Source organism: Pezoporus wallicus, unplaced genomic scaffold, assembly GCF_028554395.1.
Source record: "Pezoporus wallicus isolate ANWC-B61680 ecotype Strahan unplaced genomic scaffold, APGP_CSIRO_Pwel_v1 contig_3952, whole genome shotgun sequence".
In the NCBI taxonomy this organism is placed as follows: domain Eukaryota; kingdom Metazoa; phylum Chordata; class Aves; order Psittaciformes; family Psittacidae; genus Pezoporus; species Pezoporus wallicus.
In genome coordinates this window covers 3171419-3194627 of record NW_026635034.1, presented here as the reverse complement: position 1 = coordinate 3194627, position 23209 = coordinate 3171419, and the positions used below count along the sequence as shown (strand labels likewise).

At 43.8% G+C, this 23209-nt stretch overlaps 1 protein-coding gene across 16 annotated transcripts in view; it reads right to left on the bottom strand.

Annotated features, from left to right (window-relative positions):
* AKAP13 (A-kinase anchoring protein 13) overlaps positions 1-23209 on the bottom strand; it is a 208590-nt gene that overhangs the window by 97094 nt on the left and 88287 nt on the right. For all 16 annotated transcript variants that reach the window (XM_057420147.1, XM_057420493.1, XM_057420062.1 and 13 more), the window contains 3 exons: positions 22646-22942; positions 12622-12805; positions 2826-3015 (listed from right to left, as the gene is read on the bottom strand). In XM_057420147.1, the coding sequence (XP_057276130.1) occupies positions 2826-3015; positions 12622-12805; positions 22646-22942 (671 nt within the window). The remainder of the gene's footprint in view (positions 1-2825; positions 3016-12621; positions 12806-22645; positions 22943-23209) is intronic.

Here is a 23209-nt window from a genome sequence, read left to right as displayed (position 1 = left end):
CTGTAATATTTGTTATTGCTCCTTAAGCAGCTGTAGTCATATTTCTTGAGTGCACTTAAATTCAAGATCAGTAAACAGCAGAATTTAGTCTATCAAATAATGCAAATATATATACCTGCCTAGTGCCAAAGGGCTTGAGCAAATGCTGCTTAAGAGCAAATTCAGATCCCTGCCCAATGGCACTCCCCAGGTCTCATCAGTATTGCTCAATTTTGTCCATATTGATGGAAATACTACTTCAGACACGGGAATGGGCTGATGATGTCCAAACAGGACTGAACTAACTGTGTAATCTATTCCTGATAATTGCATGCATAACTGAATATCTGAAATTTAATTCCCAAATAATTAAATATCTAAAATTTATTTCCTAAATCATTAAATACCTGAAACTTATTTCCTAAATGGAAATAAAGACCAGAAAATTCTGACATACTATTTAAATTACTACCTGCATCACCATGGAGCAGTAGCAACATATTCAATTTCTTATCTGCATTTTCCTTCCAGAGCCTGCTTCAGCAAGGATCCCCCCAGTCTTTTAATAGTTCGACACAATCAAACCTTTACTTAAAAACCCTCATCTGTTTCGATATCTCCTTGTTTCATTCTCTCTCTGCAGCACACAGATGTTCACATCTTACAAAAAGTGACTACTTAAAGTAATGAGTGACCTCAATCCTTCAGTGCACACCCTGAAGAGCTCCCTTGATCTACTTGGGGTTCTGCACCGTAAGCTTGCAGATGTCATGATGGTTTCCCTCTTAAGGGCCAGTGACTCTCCACAAATACAAAACCCCAATGAACTATTTCAGCTCTGTTACTTTTTGCATCTATTTGTAAAAGTAGTCCCCAAAACCACATGCAGCCTCGCAGCCTAACTTAGGTCCCTAAGTTAAGGTTTAAGGTCCGTAAGTTTTAAGTTCTCAGAGAAAAAGAATTTCATACCAAAAATATCAGCTTAAACACCTCTTTTCTCCCCCAAATCCTAAAATGGCCAACATGTTAATTGATGCATCACAGGGAACTTCTGGATATTGCATATACAAGAAGTAGTTAAAATCATCCCTGTTACATTGAGGATATTGTGTGTACTCATCTTTCCATGCTCTGAGGTTTGCAAGCGATGAGCACAACTGAATCACTGACCACTAAACATACTTCTGGTGTTTGCCAAGAATCTTCTATCAAAATATTCCGGCTACCCAGCTCCTCTTTATGCTGCCACCCAAGACAGGTTAGCATCAGAGACAAGCAGCATGGTATCTCCATCCATCATGTGGCACCAGAGACAGGATGCAAGGCTCTGCATGCAGCAGTACCCACAGGCTGCTGCTATTATTTGCAAGGGCAAACAAACAGGATCCAGCAGTGTGCTGGCTGTCTGATGGCTATAACCCTGCAGCGCAGCACAGAGACTGTGATGCTGGTTCCCAGCCAGGATCAGACAGACATAGACAACACAGCCAGGATGGACAGACAGACACAGCGATGCTTGCTTGAGAGGGTCCACGGCAGCCCCAGCATCTTCACTGTGAAGTCACTCTGCCAAGAGCCTGAAACATAGAGCCGTCTCCAAAGGAAGCCAACTGGCTTTTAACTGACCCGAAATGAACCTAAATGAAATAATTACAGGGCCGCTTTCCAAATTCAAATCAGATTAGATGTGAAGCGAAACAGTGCTGGAAAGAAAAAGTCTTTTTCTGATTTCATTGTCAGGCAAAATGTACCCATCTGGCACTTGCACGAACAAACAAGCAGCGAGCTGGATGTGCCAGCCATGCTTTAGTGTCTTTTGATGGAAAGAGGAAATGATTTCATGGTTAGCCTGGGTTTGCAACTCATGTCATCAGCTCCTGTTGAGTTCAGGAGTAATTAACATCTCAGATACCCAGGGAAAGGTGAAAACAGCCCAGGGTGGCCCACACCTCAAGCTCCCCCCCAGCGCACTGCCTGCAGACAACAACTCTCCTCTTCCCTATTTAAAGGAACAAAAATAGCTTGCTATTTAGATTCCCCCACCTCTGTAACAGAGCTGATGAAGGAAGACCCACAGGGGATGCCTGCAGAGCAAGACATGGAGCCGTTTCTGAGAAGGAGCACAGAAGTGACCTGCTGGTTGACCTTCCCATCCCAACCAAGACCCCGTGGCACTGATTCTAAAGCAGAGAGAGGAAGCCCTTCCAAAGCCTCATGGCTCCTGGGGACCAATTACTGTGGAGTCTGAGAGGAGCACAGTGAAGGGACCACTACGGACATGCACTTCATGTGGCCAGGGCAGGCTTGCCCTCAGAGTCCTACACCAAGGTGCTAAGGAAATAGCTGTTTTCTCCATCACTTGCTCCAGAGACCTTCCCCTCATGGTCTCTGACCCTGAACAGAGACATACCCACGGTGCTCATCCCCTTCAAACCCAGCCTCACCCCAGAGCCTGCCTTATAATGACAGCCACCAGACAGGCTGGAGGAACACTGTCCCTCCAGGGAGGTTTCCTTGGCCATCCAAGTGGGTCCCAACCTAATGCAGAGAGGGGGCTGGGAGCAGAGAGAACCCACAAGGCCAAGCAGAGCCAGCCTTGCACAGCCACAAACCTGTTTCTCTTCTGAGAGACAAAGTCTGATGCCTAATACAGCTTTATCAGATCTCCCCATGCTCAAATAGAAGAAAATAGTCAGGTGTCCACCTGGATGTTTGACAGTGACATCCAGAGAAAACACACAGGTAAATATGCCCCTGTAGGGTGCCTACATATGAAGTCCTCGCCAGATGCCAAGCTGCAGCCAGCCAGCTCCATTTCTCTTTCATCACCTCACCCTGTTCCTTACCATGTGCTGATGGCTCTGCATGTGCATCTGAAGGTGCCGTATGTCGCTTTCCCAGTTGGCTGCTTCCCCTTCCTTGGTTTCAGCCGTCAGCATGTAAACATCAAGTCCACGGTGGTGCTTCACGCTGTAGTCCCCCGAGTGCACAGTGTGAGACAAGGTGCTCCAGGAGTCTGGTTCCCTGGCTTCCTCTCTGCAACAGAATAAGCACAGGTTAATGTGCAGGCAAGGAGAGATGCTGCACTGCAGGACACACACACACACTGTTCTTCACTCTGGACATCATCTAATCAACAGCCTGAGCAGAACAGAGCACAGGCTCCAGGGCCAGACAGACAAATACACACGCACACTTCTTGGTCTTGAAAATCAATGTGATTTACAGTTAATGCCAGCCATGAGCTTTATTTCACAAGGTCCTTCTCAGGTAAAGACCTGAATTTTATTCCCAGACTATAAGAGACTGGCAGCAAAGGGCACAACAATTGCTTTCTAAAGTAAATTCATTGCAGGTGAAGATCACCAAAGCAGAACAACAGACACCTGAAAGACAGAACTGCAGGGACAAGTTAGAAGGAATGAGGATAGTCATGATGCAGGTGCTATAAGTTCTACACCAAAACCACATGCTACTTTGCTTCACAAACACCCAACAGCCACCAAATCATAGCAATTCTTTCACTCATGAAATGAATTCAGCTTGCTTTGTGAAACTGCTTCTGTGCAAGAAGGTCTCAATATTGTGAGACAGTTGTCCTGCAGCACTGTCATGCATTTTTGTATTAGCAATGAAAAGGAAAGAAAGGAAAAAAAAGATGCTATTATAGGTCAGAATGAAAGAATACCTCAGCAGTTACCTGCATTCAATAGAAATTTCTACTCAGTCATCTCTTTTTGAATGTCAACCCCTGATTTTGCACAAGCTTGTGACTCAACGCAGTAATTCTTCAGGTCTCGCCACGCTGCACAACAGCTCTGCTGCCCCTCTAAGGGGGTGAGGAAACACTTAATGAGGTGTTCATCTAAAGCTTCAGGTTTACAGTTTTCATTCTGAATCAGAACTGATTCAGGAAACCCAAACCCTATTTTAACCAACCCAGGACAGAGCAGCTCACACAGCACCACATCAAGCCCTGCATCCCCCTGGAGAGATGCAGAGCCAAGAAAGATTGTTACCAGAACGAGGGCTTACAGTGACCTGCTCAGGGGTGTGAGAAGTGGAAACTTCTCTGCCTTCCTTTTACCAGGGCTGCACCTACTATGCTGGGGTTAGACTAGATGACCGTTAAAGTTCCCTTCCAACTCAAACTATTCTGTGATGTCCTTTCTCCATTGTGGAGACCAGCCCCTGTCACAACAGGTATCCCCAGATCTCCCTTTGCAGCCAGAGATTTGCCTAGAAGGGAGAGAGCTGTGATTGCATGCAAATGATTAGGAATTCAAGAAGGCACATATACAGCAAGTATTAATGCGGTAAAATGGCACACAGATTTCAGCATCATTGCTGATGGGTTTCTTACTGTAAAAATAGCCAATCTTTCTAATAGTCTACCTAGGAAACCCCAGAGCTACCTCTCTGGGAAGCCAAGCGATTTAGAAAGCATAATGGGCAAGTTATGATCAGCAAGAGGAATGGGCAGAGTAGGATGGGGAAACGGTCGGATGCTTCACCATATGACAGAAACCTGTGCAGATGATGGTGGTAGAAACCTCTGTCCCTGCTCTGCCCCGCCACAACCACCCTCCCCCTTCTGTGACTCAATTTGGGTTAAACCTGCAAGGAAATTCAGACAAAGCAAACCTCTGACTTCAGCCATTCACCATGTAACTCAATTGACTTCAGCAGAATTACTTCTGATTTAAACAGAATCAGTATTTCCATAGAGAAACAGAAGGAAGTGTCCAGTTCTTGGTGATGATCAGTATAAACCCACAGAGGCACTGAAGTCAGCTGAGACATTACAAGTGACTAAGGAAATGACCTTCCTTTATCAAGGAAACACAGTGATTTCTGACTGGAGTATTTCTTTTCAGCTGTCATATGAGAAACCACTGTACCCAGGGCCACCCTCAGTACAAAGAGGCAGTCAGCACAAACCCCATGTTCACCCGCTCATGGGAACAGCATCAGCCAGTTTAAAGAACAGAGCACCATGAGTCTGCTCCACTTTCTCATCAGCTTCAAGGACACTTATGAGCATCTTCAAATCATTACCCGCAAAGCAGCTGGCATGACTTGAGCCTTGAAGGACCCTCAGTGGCTTCAAAAGCCTTCGAATCTGGAGCAAGATGACAGGCAGAGGGCCCTGTAACACTCTGTGCATGCCAACCCCTCCTGCAATCTGCCACCTTCACACGGAAGGCTGGATCAAATAATCACTTCTGCTTACAAAGACAGCAATTTCTTTTCATATTCAAGCTGCTGATCTGTGTTACGCTCTATAAAAGGCTTTAAACCTTTTGAAAAACCAAGATCTTCATTTACTTTTCACTATGAGGGTGCTGAGGCGCTGGCACAGGGTGCCCAGAGAAGCTGTGGCTGCCCCATCCCTGGCAGTGTTTAAGGCCAGGTTGGATGGGGCTTGAACCAGCCTGCTCTAGTGGAAGATGTCACTGCCCATGGCAGGCGGTTGGAACTGGATGAGCTTTAAGATCACTTCCAACACAAAGCTTTCTGTGATTCTATGATCTAAACCCAATACATCTTAGAAATTTGACAGAACAGAACTTCAATGCTATTTGCACAAGTACAGAGGTTAACAGAGGCTTTGTACAGCCTGATCAACTTCACACACACAATCTTTAGTGACACACAGAGCACTAGTGCACACAATCACTTTCTTTCTCCTCCTTGTTTCTGTAACCACCAATACACATAGTATAGGAAACTCACAAAACATGCAACTAGAATGTGCTAGACGACGGAGCTAGGTTTTTTTCAGAGATGTCCAGTGATAGGACAAGGGGCAATGGGTGTAAACTGGAGCATAGGAGGTTCCATGTGAACATCAGGAAAAATTTCTTTACTGTGAGAGTGACAGAGCCTGGAACAGGTTGCCCAGGGGGGTTGTGGAGTCTCCTATGTTGGAGATATTCAAGGCCTGCCTGGACAAGTTCCTGTGCAATGTACTCTAGGTTACCCCGCTCTTGCAGGGGGGTTGGACTAGATGATCTTTTGAGGTCCCTTCCAACCCTGGGGATTCTGTGATTCTGTTTGTAGATGTTAAAGATACTTAACAAACACAGCATTCATACTGCAGGTGTTTGAAGTGTTCCAAATGCCCCAGGAAAGTAGAAAAAAGAGTTTCTACATAAGCAAATTGTACAGATCACCTGCTAATTTGAATACTTTTGATGTTGAACTAAAGAGTTAAAGTTCACCTGATGCAGAAATGATGACTAACCCCTTATGGTGCTTTGCACCAACATGAACTGCAGTGGGTACAGACACTGAACTGATTTCAGGACAGCATAACCTGCCCTTCAATACCAGATCAAATATTAAACAATTGGATTCAAAATCCTTAAAGCTAACTTCTCAGCCCATTGACCAATAACACGCTATACAGTAGGAAACCACACAAGACAGAAAGCTGGCTTGATACTTCAATACCTGTTTGAAGGTGCACCTATTCTAAGAGAGCACACCCAGCATTTCCTATAGCCTGGTCAGGATGTGGAGCTGCAGGTCCAACACAGAACTCAATGTCAACTTGGAGTCTCATCAGCAAACAAAAGGAATTTAAGGTGAATCTATGAAACTCAAGAGCAGATGCCATCTGTTGCATTTTAAATACAAACGCAGCAGTGGAGACTACTTCATCAAGTGATTCTTTTCTTTACAGCTAAAAACAGCACCTCAGATCAGGACAAGTGATCTGGAAGGAAGACTTGTCTCTGCAGAACATCTCCATATGCTGCAAGCGAGTGTGACAACAGACCCTGTAACAGAACCCTGGAAAATCACTTGCCTGCATTTTCTATATATGTCCTGATATGGAGCTGGTCTATCATCACCACCTACCACCCACACAAGGCTGTTCAGGGCTTACGGCTCCTGCCGTTTCTGGGATCACCTCTGGATCAGGATTGCTAAGGAGGGGAATCATTTTCTTCTCATATCTTACTAAATCTTCTTCTCAAACCTCTTCTAAATCTCTTTTTTCTGCTGCTCCTCACAGGCCTGTTCACATGAAACTCATCTCCCAGAACTTCCAGTTTCCAGGCTGGATATCAGAGATGGTAAAAAGCTATTTCCACCATACAGGCAAAGCTACTTCTCTCTTCTGTATTCACAGGTGGATGCATACAAAACAAAGGAGAGGAAGGAGCCAACGAAAACACAAGCCTTTATCAGGATGTGGGAAAATATTAGGAAGTCAGTAAAAGCTGGAGCATGCAGTGGATGAGTAGGTGGAAAACAGAAACACAAACTCTTCCTGCTCCATCATGTTCACACCTGGTTCCCCCAGGTCCCCCCAGCTCCCAGTCTGCTCCTCTGTTGTGGCCAGAAGAAACCCACAGCACCTCAGCATCTTTCTAATCATGATGATCAATGAAACAAAGGTGTTTCAAATGATAATCTTAAAGTTCAGCAATACACTGCTACAAAACCAGACCCTGTCAGAACACTGCTCCTCCCATGCTTTTGTAGCTAACAAGCATCTTCTTAACATGCAGATGTCCCATCAAGTCCTCTTCACTGCCATTCTAAGGTCTTTGAATCCCCCTTTAAGTGTTAACTTTGTGCCAGCACTTACGAAGTCAACTGTTCTCATCTCCTATGTTCTGTTCTCAAGACGGTAGCAAGCCACATACTAAACCTACTCCCCAGGAGCCTGAATAGCAATCAGGACACCTTGTGGATTGGTTTGGGGTAGAAGGACGGAAGGAGAAACATCAGCATCACTTCAATAAACTCTTCAGCTCCAGATTCTGCTCAGCAAGAAATAGAATGAAAAATATTCACAGCATCACCTGCCAGTGTGGTGGCAACCTCCTGGCCACCTGCATGTCCCTGCTGTGTCCTGCTTGTGCTCCCAATACTGGGAGAACTGAAGTAAGGAGGGACTCAGAGTCTCACATGCTTAGTTTCCACCTCACAGTAATGGCAAGGATGCATACAGGAAAGGAGGGTTCAGCCTATACATCCTCAGTGGTACAAGCAGCCTGTTTACATATGACCCAGCACTGAAGTCACAGCAGTCAGCAATGGTTTCAGCCCCAGAAAAGCAGTGCTTTTGGAAAAGCCTCTGCACTGCAGATGGCTCTTTGCCTGTGCAAAGGCTGAATTTAATGGAACAACCTAACACCAAAATTAAATGAAAAATGTCCCATCTTTAACTATCATCCCGATCACACTAAGATCTCTCCACTGAACAGGAACTGGACACTTCTGAAATTAAATACATGCCTAAAGGACTTGCTAAATTTGGGTGCAAATAAATGAGGTACCAGGCAAGTCATCTTGCAGCTCTGGTTCAGAAAAGAAGGAAAGTGTATTCACTTATAAAAGCAAAGTTATTGAAGAAGCATCCTCACGTGAGAGGTACAGACTTCACCAATTACTTACGTAAAATCAGAACAATAGCAAGTGACAATCATGGACTGCAAAACACCCACAAACCCCTACTGCTCCCAGTGAGTTATTCCTCGTGTGTTAATTATAGCACTTCAATTTTGGAAATACACACTTGCACTGACTGACAGTTACACTGAGCCACCTGGTTGTTACCAGGAGGTCCGAAGGAAGCGCAATCCCGAAGCTGTGCAGAAAGTGCTTTACAGCAATAAGCAAGCAGAGAGACCAGCAAAAGCAGAACTAGCGTTACAGTAAAAGAAATCAGTGTTACAACTCTGAAATGTCTCTTTGTAGGGATTAGAAAAATACAATGTGTGTTTTTATGGGCTTTACTGTTTTCTCCCCTTTTGCAGAGGACATAAATCACTCTCAGCTGTGAAGGAACGCAAGCAGTTGGTAAGAAAAGCGGTGCTTTTGGGTTACGAGACACAACTCCGCTCTGCAGAAATGAAATCAGAAATAAACCCAGCATGTGTTGTGTTTTACAAAGCACTGCTTCCAACTTCTCTGAAACGCTGCACGCTCGCGATTTCTTGGAGCCATTTTCCTTGCCTGACTTCCAGAGCACTGGAGAACATGGAGCTGGCAGGCGGGTTATGTTACTACACCAAAGAGCATTTACAAACATCGACTGCAAACTGCAGCTGTCCTATTGCAGGGGCCAAGTTACTCACACGGAGCGCACTACCCGCCTGGGTAATAAATCACGCTGCCTCTTCAGAGCCAGCCCTTCTCCAAGGAGCAGAGCAGCCCAGCTCTGCCAACGCCCTGCAGCCAGATTGCCCAACTCAAACACAGGCAAGCAACAGGCTGCAAGGAAGGCCCCTTTGCTTTGGAATTCACTCCTAGCAGGCTCAAACTGTTAACATTGAGAGAGGATATGCAAGCTGCCTGGTTTCCACAGCTTTTTCATAGAAGACAGTTTATTGAAGTTGTAGCTTAATTTGTAGTTAAATTTGTATTAAAAGATAAAAATAAAAAACAAAACACAAAAAGCAACTGTTAACCAAGATGCTAGCAAACAAACAAGAATATACCTAGAGAAAATCCTCATCTATATGCACATATAAGTTCCACCCACTTCAAAAAAAGCACCCTCCTGCCGTTATGCACTGCCCTATTCCATTTCCACTGCAGGACAATGTTCACCGTGCATAGAATCATAGAATAGTTAGGGTTGCAAAGGACCTTGAGATCATTCAGTTCCAACCCCCCTGCTATGGGCAGGGACACCTCACACTACACCATGTTGCCCAGGGCTCTGTCCAGCCTGGCTTTGAGCACTGGCAGGGATGGAGCAGTTACTGCTTCTTTGGGCAACCTGTTCCCGGTGCCCGTTCCTCACAGTAAAGAGCTTCCTTATATCCAACCTGAACTTCCCTTGCTTAAACCCATCACCCCTTGCCTTATCACTACAGTCTGTGATGAAGAGCACCTCTCCAGCATCCTTGTAGGCACCCTTCAGATACTGGAAGGCTGCTATGAGCACACAGCTTCTCTTCTCCAGGCTGAACAGCCCCAACTTTCTCAGCCTGTCTTCATACGGTGCACGTTTTAACCTCAAAGATAAAACAAGCACCCTCAGGAATGACACACAACCGATAAACACTGCTACCAGCATCCTGCTCTCCACTGATTCACGTGTGCTCTATTACAGCTCCCGAGTTTGGTCTCGAAAGCATCATCAGATGTGCCTTTCCTGCTGGAGGATGCAGAAGCCAGCACACAAGCTTGAGACTACAGAAATCAATCCTTTAGGGTTGCAAAAGTTAAATAGGAAGAGTCTTTCATTTTTTGACATGAAGAGCTGCAACAGCTGAAAAGGGAAAGCTCATCTGATAAACAGAAACTCCCAATGTCACCAGTGCAATTGGGTCTGGAGAAAAATATTTACACTGTGGCTGAAGCGAGCTGCTTTGCAACCAAACTCCAGCAGAACTGCAACAGCCGCTTGCAAATTAGTAAGCAAGTGAACAACACCACCACCCCCCCTCAGGATAATGCAGCACAAAACACGGTGCATTCACTTATTTGGCATAGGGCAGTTTAATTACTTGTGGAAATAATGACTCCTTTGTACGCGCTCTGGCTAACATGCATTGCTGCTGCTCTGCGTTCTGCTGAGTGGTGCGAGCTGCGCACCAAACTCGCGTGCATGGATTAGACCGAGTGCACATAAGCACAGCACAGAAAAGAGGTTGTACAGTGTCCATTGCGTTTTCACAGCACATAAATGACATATACTCCCTTTATGGAATTTTTCTGTATTTTGAAAATCAATATTTCTCCTCTCAATAGGGATTTTCAAGCTTCGATCCCATCTTACTGCTGAAAATGATAATGTAAATCTCCGCTGGGGAACCTGGATGTGCCTATTTTGCAGTTGTCACCTTCCTATGGTGAAGGGCTGTGGCCATCCCCATGTCACATGGTACTCCCACCACTGTCCCACTGAGAAAGGGGTCCATGACCCCCAGCATCCACAGATTTCTGTTTGCTGCGCTGCATGGAGGTAGCAGGATTTTTAGAGGCATGGAATGTGTTTATACACTGTATATACTGTATATACAGGATACACTAAGAAGAACAGGAGCTGGGACCTTGACTGTAGCATTACTGAAGTTGCTAGTATCTTACTTTCAAAGATGAACTGTAAAGGTCACCAGAGAAATCCCCTGGATTACACCAGCAGCATCCGTTAAAGGGAACGGCACACAGCAATGCCACGTAACCCAAGCCATCTTCTCCACTAAGTGAGAACTGCCATTACAGTACTGGAACCAGTTGTGAAACACTCCACCAAATACATGAATAGCTGTTGTAATAGTATTTTTTGCTTCCTATTTCTTTTTAAATGACCAGCTCCACACATATTCAGACTGCAGTGTTTGCTATAATCAAGCTTTGCCAACTTAAGCTTCTTGACAGTAAGAAAAGCCTGTTACTGTGGTTAGTTTCACCTTGGAGAAATTTGCTCCAGATATAAGATGAATTTGCACATTCCAGCGTTACAAGGAGGAAGAGTTGTGTGCTTTCACAGCATGACTGTTAAATCAGTGGAGAAAACAGTAAGACTGTTATCACCTCTGTATTAATTCCAGCCAAAGGTAGAAGAAAAACAGGTTTGAGTATAGCTCTTGTGCCACCCCACACCTTCTCCTTCACCATCACGTTGCATGTGTTTGGTTGAATTTAAAGATGAAACCTAAATGCACTCACTCCAGAAACACAGATCACACATTCTGCCCTCTAACGCTGCCCAACAACTATAGAAAGCAGAATAATTTGCAACCCGCAATGGAGAAATGTTGCATGATAACATGGACAACACAGCAGACTCCTAAACATGACACGGGGTCACTCAACATAAACCCCACTTATCTGAAAAGCTGATTCAGAAAAACAAAGTTAATTACAAAGCTTAAGAGAACCAGGCATCAGAATAACGCACATGCAGACCCAGTCTTTCCTCCTGTACAAATAACACCCTTGGGACTTACTTAAGCTCTTTGTCTTTACTAGCCTCAGCTTTTAAAGCTAGATCTCCAGACATTTGCTATTCAAAAAGAACTTGTCATCTACTGAGGGATTCCTTTTAAAACACCGCAGTAAATGCTCACACCACTAGTTACTTGCTATGAGTGTGAAACATCTGGCTGCTTCTCAAGACCACTAAGAAGGGAACTGTTTCTGCTGTTAAATACTTGCATTAATTCTTACCTTAACTTTTTACTTATGCTGGTAAAACCCCCTAACAAGACGCTGCCTTATTTCAGTATCATTACCAATTACCATTATTTCATTTAACCAAAAAACTCCCAATCTATAAAGTAAGAACACAACAGTCAACCACCACCACGAAGCCCATTGGCTCCCCTCTTTTGGACAGCTGTGCTAGTTCACAGAAAAGCCTTTTCACTTATGTTTTTAAAAGGTCTTAATTAGTTGCTATTACAGTGACTCATTTTGGGCTTTAAGAGACAGCTGGAAGCAGACCACTGTGCAACAGAAACGGAGAACAAAACAATACGACTGCATTTCTCCTAAACCCCAACGACCTGCCCCCGTTGCTGCTAGCAAGAAAGGTAAAAGCAAAATTACGCCAAAATTGCCTTCAGGGGTAGAGTGTAGCTCTTGGGCACTCTTCAGTGACAACGTGCAAAGACAAGCATGATACAGAATGGAACACTAGCAGAGGAACCGTCAAATCATCCTTACTCTGTCAACAGCTGGTGCAGCTTCTGGTAGCCCCTCTCCAAGGCCAAGCTCACAGGCGTTGCCCCTTCGTTGTTGTGGATGCTGAGAGCTCCTCTTCCCCCCGGCTGCTGGAGCAGAAACCACGTCAGCCGCAGCAGACCCAGCCTCACCGCAAAATGCATCAGTGTTTCCCGAGGGATGTTCTCTGGGAAGAAACAAGAAGGGGAAAATTAAATAAATGGGAATTTGTAGGCTGTGGGTTAGGTGAATGCCATATCCCACCTCCCAGAAACACCACACACAACGGCTGGCATGGAGCTGACAGCCCAAAAGCCAAGGAACCTGCAGCACCTGGAAAAACACACTGCCTGCCAATATCCAGGAGAGACCAGTAGTTTAAAGTGAGGGACGTGTTACAGTGGGACGGGAGGTGCTCAGGACCGCAGAAGTCAATGTGAAAACAACACTGTTTCATAAACAGCCATGGCAAAGGCCAAGTTGCAGCGCTTCCAAACAGAACCTGGCATGGTCGGATGGGATTTTCTAGATGCCCAAGCCTTCTCCTCACACACCCAGGGCCAGCTTTTAGAAACAGAGAAGTTTTGTTCATTAATGGGATGCTGATTTGTCCCAAGGCATGAAAAAGATCAGTTACATTTGAAGCACAAACCTAAAGCAGTCAGGGGAAAGAACAGTTTAACTTCTCATGAAGACAAACTAAACGAGAGGGTTTTGCTTTCCTGGTTTAATCACGCCTCAGACCAGCTTTCCTCAGCTTTACACAGTAGCTCTGTCATTCTGAGTAGCAGCATTTATAAACTAGCAACCTCCACTGCTGCTTTTTATGTTTAATAACCATGACCTTCTAATTTGGTAGAAGGCACTCTTGAGCCTAAAGCTTTCATCTCAGCAAAAGATCCCCCTACTCTAAAAGCTGCAGCCCTTGAACAACGCTCTGAAAAGCTTCGACCAGAAATGAGCTCCAGATGCACTGCTGAAATACAGTATTTTCAGATCAAAGCCTGTTACTTCTGTATGGAGGGCAAAAGCATGTGGGTTAAAAACAACCTCTGAGAAACAGAGATTTGTTCTGTTAATTAACAAAGGATTTCAATATTGACTGGCAGCAACAACACCACCACAAAAGCACCAACTGGGTCTCAGTAAACCATGCCAGTGAGCACACTTGGTATAATACCTTTAGTATCATAGCAATGATTTAGTGGGTTATTAATTTGGTTGCCAGCCAAACCTATACAGCACATTTAAAAACGCAAGTACATGATGGCTTTAGGATTTATTTCTTTCCTCCTCAAGTAGCATATGCCCAAGAGGAATCACTCCTTCAAAGCACTGTTGTTTTTCTTGCTTACTTGCTTTCTTAAGGGACATCATTAAGACCTTCAGTGCAAAACAAAGGCAAAACGGGCAGTTCTTCCCTACCTGACACACAATTTTTCCCAGTGTTTCTGGATCCAATTCCTGAAGAACTAACCTGTACTAGAGAACCAAAAGCTTTCTGGCACCATCTCTCTTCCGAATGACTCCAAAATTGGGTCTCTGGGCTACAAACCAATCTTTCCCTGCTAACGTCCTCTTGATTACCGTAAAGCAAAACCACGCTGTCCTGAATACATGAGCATGTCTGAATGAGGTTCCAGCTGATCAGAGAGAAAGGGAATAGCTGAGCTCACTCAGAAGCAGCTGTGGGAGAGTAAGGACAAGGATTTGGGTATTAAATGCTATCGAGTGTAATGATTTAGAAATAAACAACACAACAAGGTAGTTAATCAGAGGTTGTCAGCCTTGAACTTAAAGAAAAATGAAAAATAACACACCATGTAGACAGACATAAGGGAAAGGCTACCAATGAAGCTGCAAAACAAGGAAGTGTGGTACAGGTAGTCAAAGAGTGAAAGCAGATACCCAAGGTTTCACTCAATGTACTTTACCTCTACACTGGTACAGTCAGTGTACACTCAGTGCACATTACCTGTACACTGCCAGAGTCAATTAGGATAATTAAAGCAGAACAACTCTTTCTACTGAAATGCAGGAAGCACAAAAGCACTCCTGTTAGAGAACAGGACTGCCCTGCGAATAAAGGATGTGTTGCATTGCTCTGACCACATCTGTCCTAGCACAGGATCTCCTGTTCTAGCTGCTCTGTTCAAAGGGAAAATCATCTTCCTATTTAAAACAGAGAGCCCTGCAGAAAAAAACTGACCTGCAAAGCATAAGCATGGGTTCCTGGACCAAAATGCTGCTTCCTAGTTCAGCTGAGAGCCTTACAGTTAGATAGAAGCATCTTCTACTCACCAACTCACGGTTCACCAATAAACACAGATACCAATTGCATGTTCTGGAAGATGCAGGCAAATACTCATCCCGTCCCTGACCCAAATGGGTACCCCTCTCTGTCTCATATTCCACAGATGAAATGCTCTCTCCCAGTTGTCCCAAATACCCATGTAATATGCTTGGATGATTGCAACTTCTGAAACCCACCTTTTTCCCATTCTTTTAAAACAACCTAAAAGATTGTTTTAATTACTGGACACAGTAGTTCCAGCATTTAGATGCAGGTGTATGCAAACGTAACTGAACTGAAAGTGGCCCTGCCCCAATGCCTTTGAGCAACAACGACGTGCGCAGAAGACCTGTACAAGAGGACATGGCATGTTGCCATCCAGAACGTATTACACGTACAAGCTCATTATCCAGGCCCATTTGGAAGGCTCTGCCTAACATACGTACTGGCATGAGGCCATCCTAACAGATGGGCACAGATGATGGCAGCGAAGAGACAAAGTACTGTACATACAACAACTGCAGGGGCCCCAGGCAATGGCCTTAGAAGGTTCTGGAGTGTGCAAAACTCACATGGCTACAAATGAAAGGCGTGTGCCATCTGTGGGCTGGATTAACTACTAATATATAATCAAAAATACACCTGTTAGGGGATGGTGTTGCTCAGAACAAGATGAGAGTTGGTCTGCATCAGGTACAGAGTGTTGCTGACTTTGACAGGATGAAGCTTATAGCACAAAATGTTGGAGGTTCAATGAGTAACTGCAGGGTCTTGTCATGGTGCAAAACGCATGTTCCAGGCATGGAAGAGTAACCAGAACTTTAACACACAACAGACAGAGTTCCTTTTCCTACCGCATTATGAAGCACGAGCTCCTCATCTTAAAATGGCTGTCCATGGAATGTCAATAAAAAGCTTCTTGTAATTAGGAAACTGTGGAAATACAAGGCACACACTATTGGAAAGGCCAAGGTTGTTTTGTTCCTTCCTCGTTTCCTAGTAATAGGCAAGAGTCGAAACATATGATTATTGTCCCATAATGGCAGGGCACTCTGATCCAGCTGGCAAAACCTAGGACTTCAAATATATTATTTTTACATTTTTTTTTAGCTGTGACATACAAACAGACAGTTTACCTGCGTAACTAGGGACAAAATTTCCATAGAAGCCTGTCAAATGTACTGTGCTAATGGTAAAGGATTAAGGTTTAAGGTACTATCAGCACAAAACAAATAAGCACTGAAGAGGGGGAAAAAAAAAGTTTGGGTATGACACATCCAAGAAAGCACAAACTGTTCTTTAAGTACTTGTTCTTCAAACTCTCATTTTAATCCTGATTAAATAACAGAAGAAAGATACTGTTCCTTTTAAAAGTCACTATATGGAGTAACCCACACCTAACAGTTTATCCTCCATGCTCTGAGACATCTCAAGGAACAGGCAGCCATGGACTGGTTAGCGTCTCCTGCTAGTCTCCCCGTGATGCTGATCTTCACTTGGTGCTCACCCAAAATCACATATACTCAGTAATTTTGAGATCTACCATCAAATCTGGTCTCAAGATCTTGTTTTCTGCTTGAAATGTTCTCACTGCTCAGCTCGATGCTTGAGAAACAAGGGGAACAAAACCCAGAAGCAAGCTATCACTTAACACTGATGTCCTAGAGGAAGGCTCCGGCAGACAACAGGACTGAAGAAAGGTCAAGGCAAAGATGATGTGTTTGGAGTAATGAGTTTAGTTGATAAAAAGATGTGTGGATAATTCCCTTATTTAATCTAGTAAACAAGAAATTTTCCAGAGGACCCCAAAGGATTTTCCTGTCCCTACTCCCACTAATATCAAAGAGAACAGAAGCTTCCTCATGCCGATGATTCCTCAGCCACAGACTGAGCGGTACATCCGAGTACACTGCCTGAACAAGATTTTCTTCTTCCCATTTTCCATAGAGGACATTAAATTTAGGTACAGAAAAGATTTCTTACAGCTTATCAAGGACTACAGCTGAAAAGACCACTTGGCACTGTTGACACAGAAAAGCTCATGCCCATTTATACCACACAGTCCTTTATCAAAGGGCAGAGAAGGCAACTTGGAAAGGATATGAAACCCAACCAAAAGAATACCTGTAACCATTACATTGAAAGGGTTCAACCAGAAACTAGAAATAGTGCAGCAAATGAACAAATTAAAGCTTTTATATCATCAGCTGCTTATCTTTAACATCCTCCCATGGAAAAAAAGTGTTAGCTTTTTAAAGTTTTTAAAGTGAATGCTTTTTAAAGCTTTTCAGGCTTTTTTCTTCCAAATAAGGCACTTTTTGGGTTACTTTCTCTGTTTCTACTTTGTCTCTATTTCAGACATTCTCTCTTCCTGTTTAAAACCCCAAATGATTTCTAATCACGGTGACACTCGTGCTTTACACTGAAATCCTACTGGATTTGCAGGTGAAGTTATTAAACGCGTAACCCAAATCCATTCAGGCTATTTCAAGCCAGGGCAAAGCATTTCCCTCTCTAAACACCTCCTATCTGGTAAACTCAGGGAGTTGGATTTCTCAAGCAGTATTTACTGCACATGGATGTTTGTTCCACAGCACTTCTGGGAAGCTCTACATATTCAAGACATCAGTAACTGTGTTCCTGAAGTTAAGGAGCTGTTAAGTGTCTTATCTAATGAGATGGTCTCCTGGTTATGTTGGTAATTGAGGCTGACTATCAAAGGGACCGCTCCTCAGGCTCCCAGGGGAATGGCTCCATGCAGTTGATCACCACCACTCTCTGCCAACATTAACCAGCTCCTGCAAGGACCGCCTCAGAAAGCTTACACAACCAACACTGGAACCATAGCTCTGGGTTTTACCACTTACTTTTAATGACAAAACCAAAAACACTGTTTCCTCAAAGGCTTTGTCAGAATATTACTTAAAACATATTCTGAAAGTGACCTGTTTACTACTGATAGTTAATGCAAGGATTTCGTTAACTCAAGGATTTAGTTAACTCAGGCTCTCTAAGCTTTTCATACCTGAGCCCTGGATCCTCCCTAATTCTTTCTCTGCCTTTCCCCCCCCCTCACTGCCACACAAACAAGCCACACTCATTACTCACACCTCCAAATACTGTGCTCTGCTTTTCTACATAGCTTATTTTCTCTCCAGACATTTAAAATAGAAAAAAATCACAGTCCTGTATTTACATTGCATAGATCCTCAGAATACACATTGCATTTTGATTTCTAGATATGAATGCGTAACAATCTGTTCCATTTAAACAGCTGCCTTTAAATGCCACTGAGAACAGCAAATTACCCTACTTTCGACAGCAGTAAGAACTACGTTCTCAAGAACGTTAGAGTGCGCTTGTAATAGTTAAGATGGACATAATGACATGGCACCTGAAAGTAATGCTGTGTCTGGAATACCATGGTAACAACAGTAATCCTTAATTATGGATATTCTGAAACGGTGGATGCCACTTGAGTTCATACAGATGGCCAGATAATTAAGAGCAAGAACCTGCAATCTCCTACTGCAGAAGGACAGTGCATGGCTGGGGGAAGAGAACAGCCCCAAGGATAAAACTGCCCCAGAACAGAAGTGATGAGGAGTGCAGTTTGCAGGGAGGAGGTGACGACATACTTGCTCAAGGGGCTTTCAGACACACTACCTGAGCTGTCATGAGAAGTTTGGGAGAATAGCTTTTTTATATATATATATATATATATATATATATATATATATATGTAAGGGGAAAATATTCCACAATGGAATTGTTACATACACACCTTATTAAAGTTAAATCGGGATCAAATCAGAAGGGCAAAGAAACAAGGAATTTGTGCAAGAGCATCACCTTTTCACAGAAACGCAAGCAGGGAAACCTGTGAGACCACGGATACATGTTTTAAGAGACAGGATTCTCTTTTCTGAGCTTGCTTTTTCCATCAGGATTCATGATGTGCAGCCACTGTTCTCCATCACCTGAGTGTTACTGTCAATGGCGAGACCAGGCTGGGTACCATGCTCCACGCCACTGGCTGCTGAACAAAAAGCTTGTCATCAAAGCCCCACTCCTACAAAAACACAGTCTGGTGTTAAATTTGGCACAAAGGGGTCATTCAAATCTTTTGAGGTCCAAATAAGTCCATTTTTTTTTAATGGATTTGGGGAGAAGAACTAAGGACTTTTGATCACAAACATATTTAGTCTTTTATGCTGTAACCGAGTAATATAAAACAGTAAATACTTGGGTTTGAGCAATGTTAACCAAATACCTACAATAATATTACTGGAAGGATGAGATTAACCAATACTGCTCAGTGCAGTTAATTTGGGGTCAGTTTCCTTTTAAGCAATAAAAGCCTTTCCTGTTCTAGAACAGTGAAGGGAGAAAGCAAATGAGACTACTGCAAATGGGTGTAGTGGGGTTTTGAAAATGCCCTGATGAAAACAGGAGAAAAGGCTCATTTATTTTCAATTTGTTTTAATGAACATGATGTCTAAAGAGATAACAGAGGAAGAAATGTAAAGACAGCCTAGTGTTTAAGAGATTAAGATTACTGATGCTAAACAAACTTTTCTTGTCGGATAGCAACAGCTAACCTAAGTAGGTTAAACACAAGCAAAAAAGAAGGGCACTGGAATGTTTGCAGATGTCCTCCAGCAGCTTACAGTAATTGTGGAGATATTTCTAACCGGCAGCTGAAAGGACATGCTACATGACCATACCATACCTTTAATCTTGAGCAATGACAAACTCTTAAAGAACGAAGACCTTGGTTTGGTAACCAAAACATAAGCAAGTAGGTGATTCTCACATAGCTTTGTCCCCAGTAATCCTGCATTTTCCATACTAAAAAATCAAACTTACTAATGTGTTAGAAAAGAGAATAGGGGGAGATGCTGCTGCAACATGAGGAACAATCGTGGATGAACACAAACCACTGAAGATCATTTTAATGATGTGACCACCGGTCCGTGGTACCCAGGAGCACATAGGGTGTTATGTGCCTCCTCCTCAGCGGGACGGACCTTAACCACACACTGCACTGCACACACCTACCAACACAAAAGACTAAACAGCATCAGCAGATGGAGCTGGGTGTTAATTTCAGCAGCTTCTCTGGCCTCTGGGGTGTGTGATGCACTGAACTCCCTGTACCCTGCTCAAAGACTGGGGTGCAGGTAAAAGCAAGGAGAAGCCTCTGTATAGAGCCATCCCCTCCCAAAACCAGCACAAAGTTGTGCTTGATGGTGGATCTTCTACCCAGCTTCTGCCTGCAGAAAGGCCATTACTTCCTAACTGCTTTCATAAAAGCCAAACTCCTACTTCAGTCCTTCAAAACAACAACTTGTAAACGTGCCTGACAGCAAGAGCCATCTCAGAACAGCAGTTCCCCATCAAGCTGCAGCACTCGAGCTGGCTGAGGCTCCCGGCTCGCTCCTGCATTCAGAGGTTTTGCTAAACAGCAGCGTTTTGTTCCCAACCCACAAGAGCCCATAGAGACATGCCAGCTTAGAGGCAGAGCTCAGAATCTTTCAAGAAGGGATCTGACATTTCCTTTTGTTCTCATTTCTATAGTATTTTCTCCTTTGAGAAGGTTATTTGAAGTATCTGGTGCTGACATTTAGCAAAATGTGAAATATGAATTGGAATAGCTGTTCATAGGTAGTGACGCAGCCCCACTTGGAGAAGCACTGGACAGAATGTGTTTAATTGTCCCAACTGCTCCCACAGTTTCGATCCTTGCTGTGCTTTTCCCTCTCCCACATACAAATTAACCCAGAAGCACCAGTACAGGGGTACTGTGTTTTACCACTGTGGTTTTTCTAATCTAGTGCTCAATCATAAACGAGGGAGATCTCTTCCATCTTGCTACAGCAAAACAGATTTTCAGGACCAAAAGGATGCCTACACTTGCAAATCTTTCCTTTCACAATGACAAAAGTCCCCCCCAAACTCCCTATATGATTATCTCACCGCAAAAAGTTACCAGATAAATCTGCCTTTAGCAAAAAAGCTGATCAGCAAAGACCAAGACGTGAATAAACTGTCCTTTTCCAGTCATTTATGGAAGGACTCACTGCAAGGAAACAGTTTATAGCGCTGTTCTTGGATGATAGCTGCATTTAATGCCATTATATTTATTTATTCATTTATACTTCCATCTACAAAAACCTCACCACAAGATGCTAAAACACTCAGCATTATAGGGCTCTTCATTACAGAGCTCCCCAATGTCACTGTGGGTGCAATGGATGCTCTACATGACATTAGCAGAGCCCCACATGATCACGAGTACATAAATGCACACTGCGCAAATCAATGTAAATCTTATATCCTGTTTTCTCTATGTGCTGACTTTCCAAATAATCAAAATCAAACCCAGAAACTGGATCTCAGCCTTCCTGCAAAATCAGCAACAATTCAGGCTTCAGTCAAAGTTTTCAGTGACTTAAGATCACTTTGACTGGATTTTTATCACTTAAAGCAGAAACGTCTGTGTAATCACAGCTTGTTTAAATACAAACAAAGCATCAGTGTAAAAAATACCAAGTGTTTATCTCCTTGTAAACATACGACAGCAACTGAATTTCTATCCAGAAACCATTAAATATGATCAAATCCTTTAACATCTGCTAACACTGCCGGGATTGTCTGTCTGTGTATTCACATTTACAAAAGCAGTCAGCAAGTTGGTGAAAAACAAAGCAGGAAAGACTCCTGCAGAAAACCCTGTTGCAAGGAGCAGAACTGAACCTCCTGCACCGAGGAAGCCACCATCCCATCCTACTGAAGTGTTTATGCCATTGCATCCTAGAAAAGATAAAAGATGCCTCACTCCCTAAGTGAAACTATTTGGCAAAGTACCCTGAAAATTCACAGCATGGATTTGTACCCACTGGAAATAGCTTCCCAGCCCTTCAATATGCTCCCTTAAAACTCCCCTGGGACAAAAAACTGCAGAACTCCAAGGACACAGACATGCCACAGCATCCCAAACACCTCCATACTTCTGCTTCAGCAGTCACCAGAGACTTAGGGCCAGCCTTGGGGTTCATTTATCAGCGTTCAGTAGCTCTCACTGCTGTGGTTAAGGGTCAGGTTTTCCCACCTTCACCTTCTTTTACCTTCAAAATCATGCAGGCTCATTTTGGGCAATGCCTGTGTTTGCCCAGCTGGTGTGCAACCAGGGATGCAACCCCAATCCTCAGGGGCAGAGCCCCAACTTCTCCAAGGAAAATCAGATTTATTTTACACATTACAGTCGCTTTGCACCTGTACTATAAAACCAACACTTACCAAAAGCAATAAATCTGTGGTACAAGGATAGTATTTCCAGAGCATCAGACTTCCTACACACAGGTTTGTTTCAGGAAATCTCAGAAGCATGATGCTGTTACACATACCACTGCATACACACACACACCCCCAAAAAAAACCCTTCTGGGGATATGTTAAAGTACTGTACCAATCATTTACCATAGCTTCTTGTAAGAGAAGACACAGAGAAAACATCATGCCTTATGTATTTTAAGGTGGCTGAAGTGCAAAGCATAGGATGCTGATCTAGCAGCGGCATGCTGCTGCACATCACTTCCCACCTCCAAGCACAGAGACCAACACACCTTTTGAAAGGCATGTGGAGGGTGCCCAAAGCAGGAAACCCCTTCTATGAGGCTTTTTACCCATCTCCAAGCCCATTAGTCCCACATGTGCCCTAAAGGTCCTCACCGGTCAGGGACTGGTCCGCTCCCAGCACGTTCCATTCTGCCGGCAGTTTCAGGTGCCGAAAGGCCAAAGCCACTTTCTCATCCAAGAAGTCCACATCTGCAGCAGGGGGTCTCGACCGGTCCAAGAATCGTGTGAAGTTTAGTGCCTGCTGGTTGCCAGCACAGGTGGCCAGAAACTGGGCAGCATCGTAGGCTTCATCCTGGACAAACTGGAAACTCTCCTCTGCCACAACCAGAACGGGGTGACCTTCTCGAGAGGCACAAAGGGCCACCTTCACTGTCTCACAGCAGTCATGGCCTGCAAGGGAAAGCCAAAGGAAATGGTAAGAAAGAACAGATGCATGCACTGAAGAAACACAACTGAGCTACTCCTCTGACACACACAGTCTACATCAAATCAGGTAAGAGCAAGTTACTGAGGGTCACAGCTCTAAATTAAACGCTATCTTGGGAATTTATATGCATCAGAAATAAGTATTTCTTATAGACTTTTAAAAGAACAGATGTGTAACTCTTCTCTGTCACAATATAAACCAAGAAATATAATTACCTGACCAGGCAATCT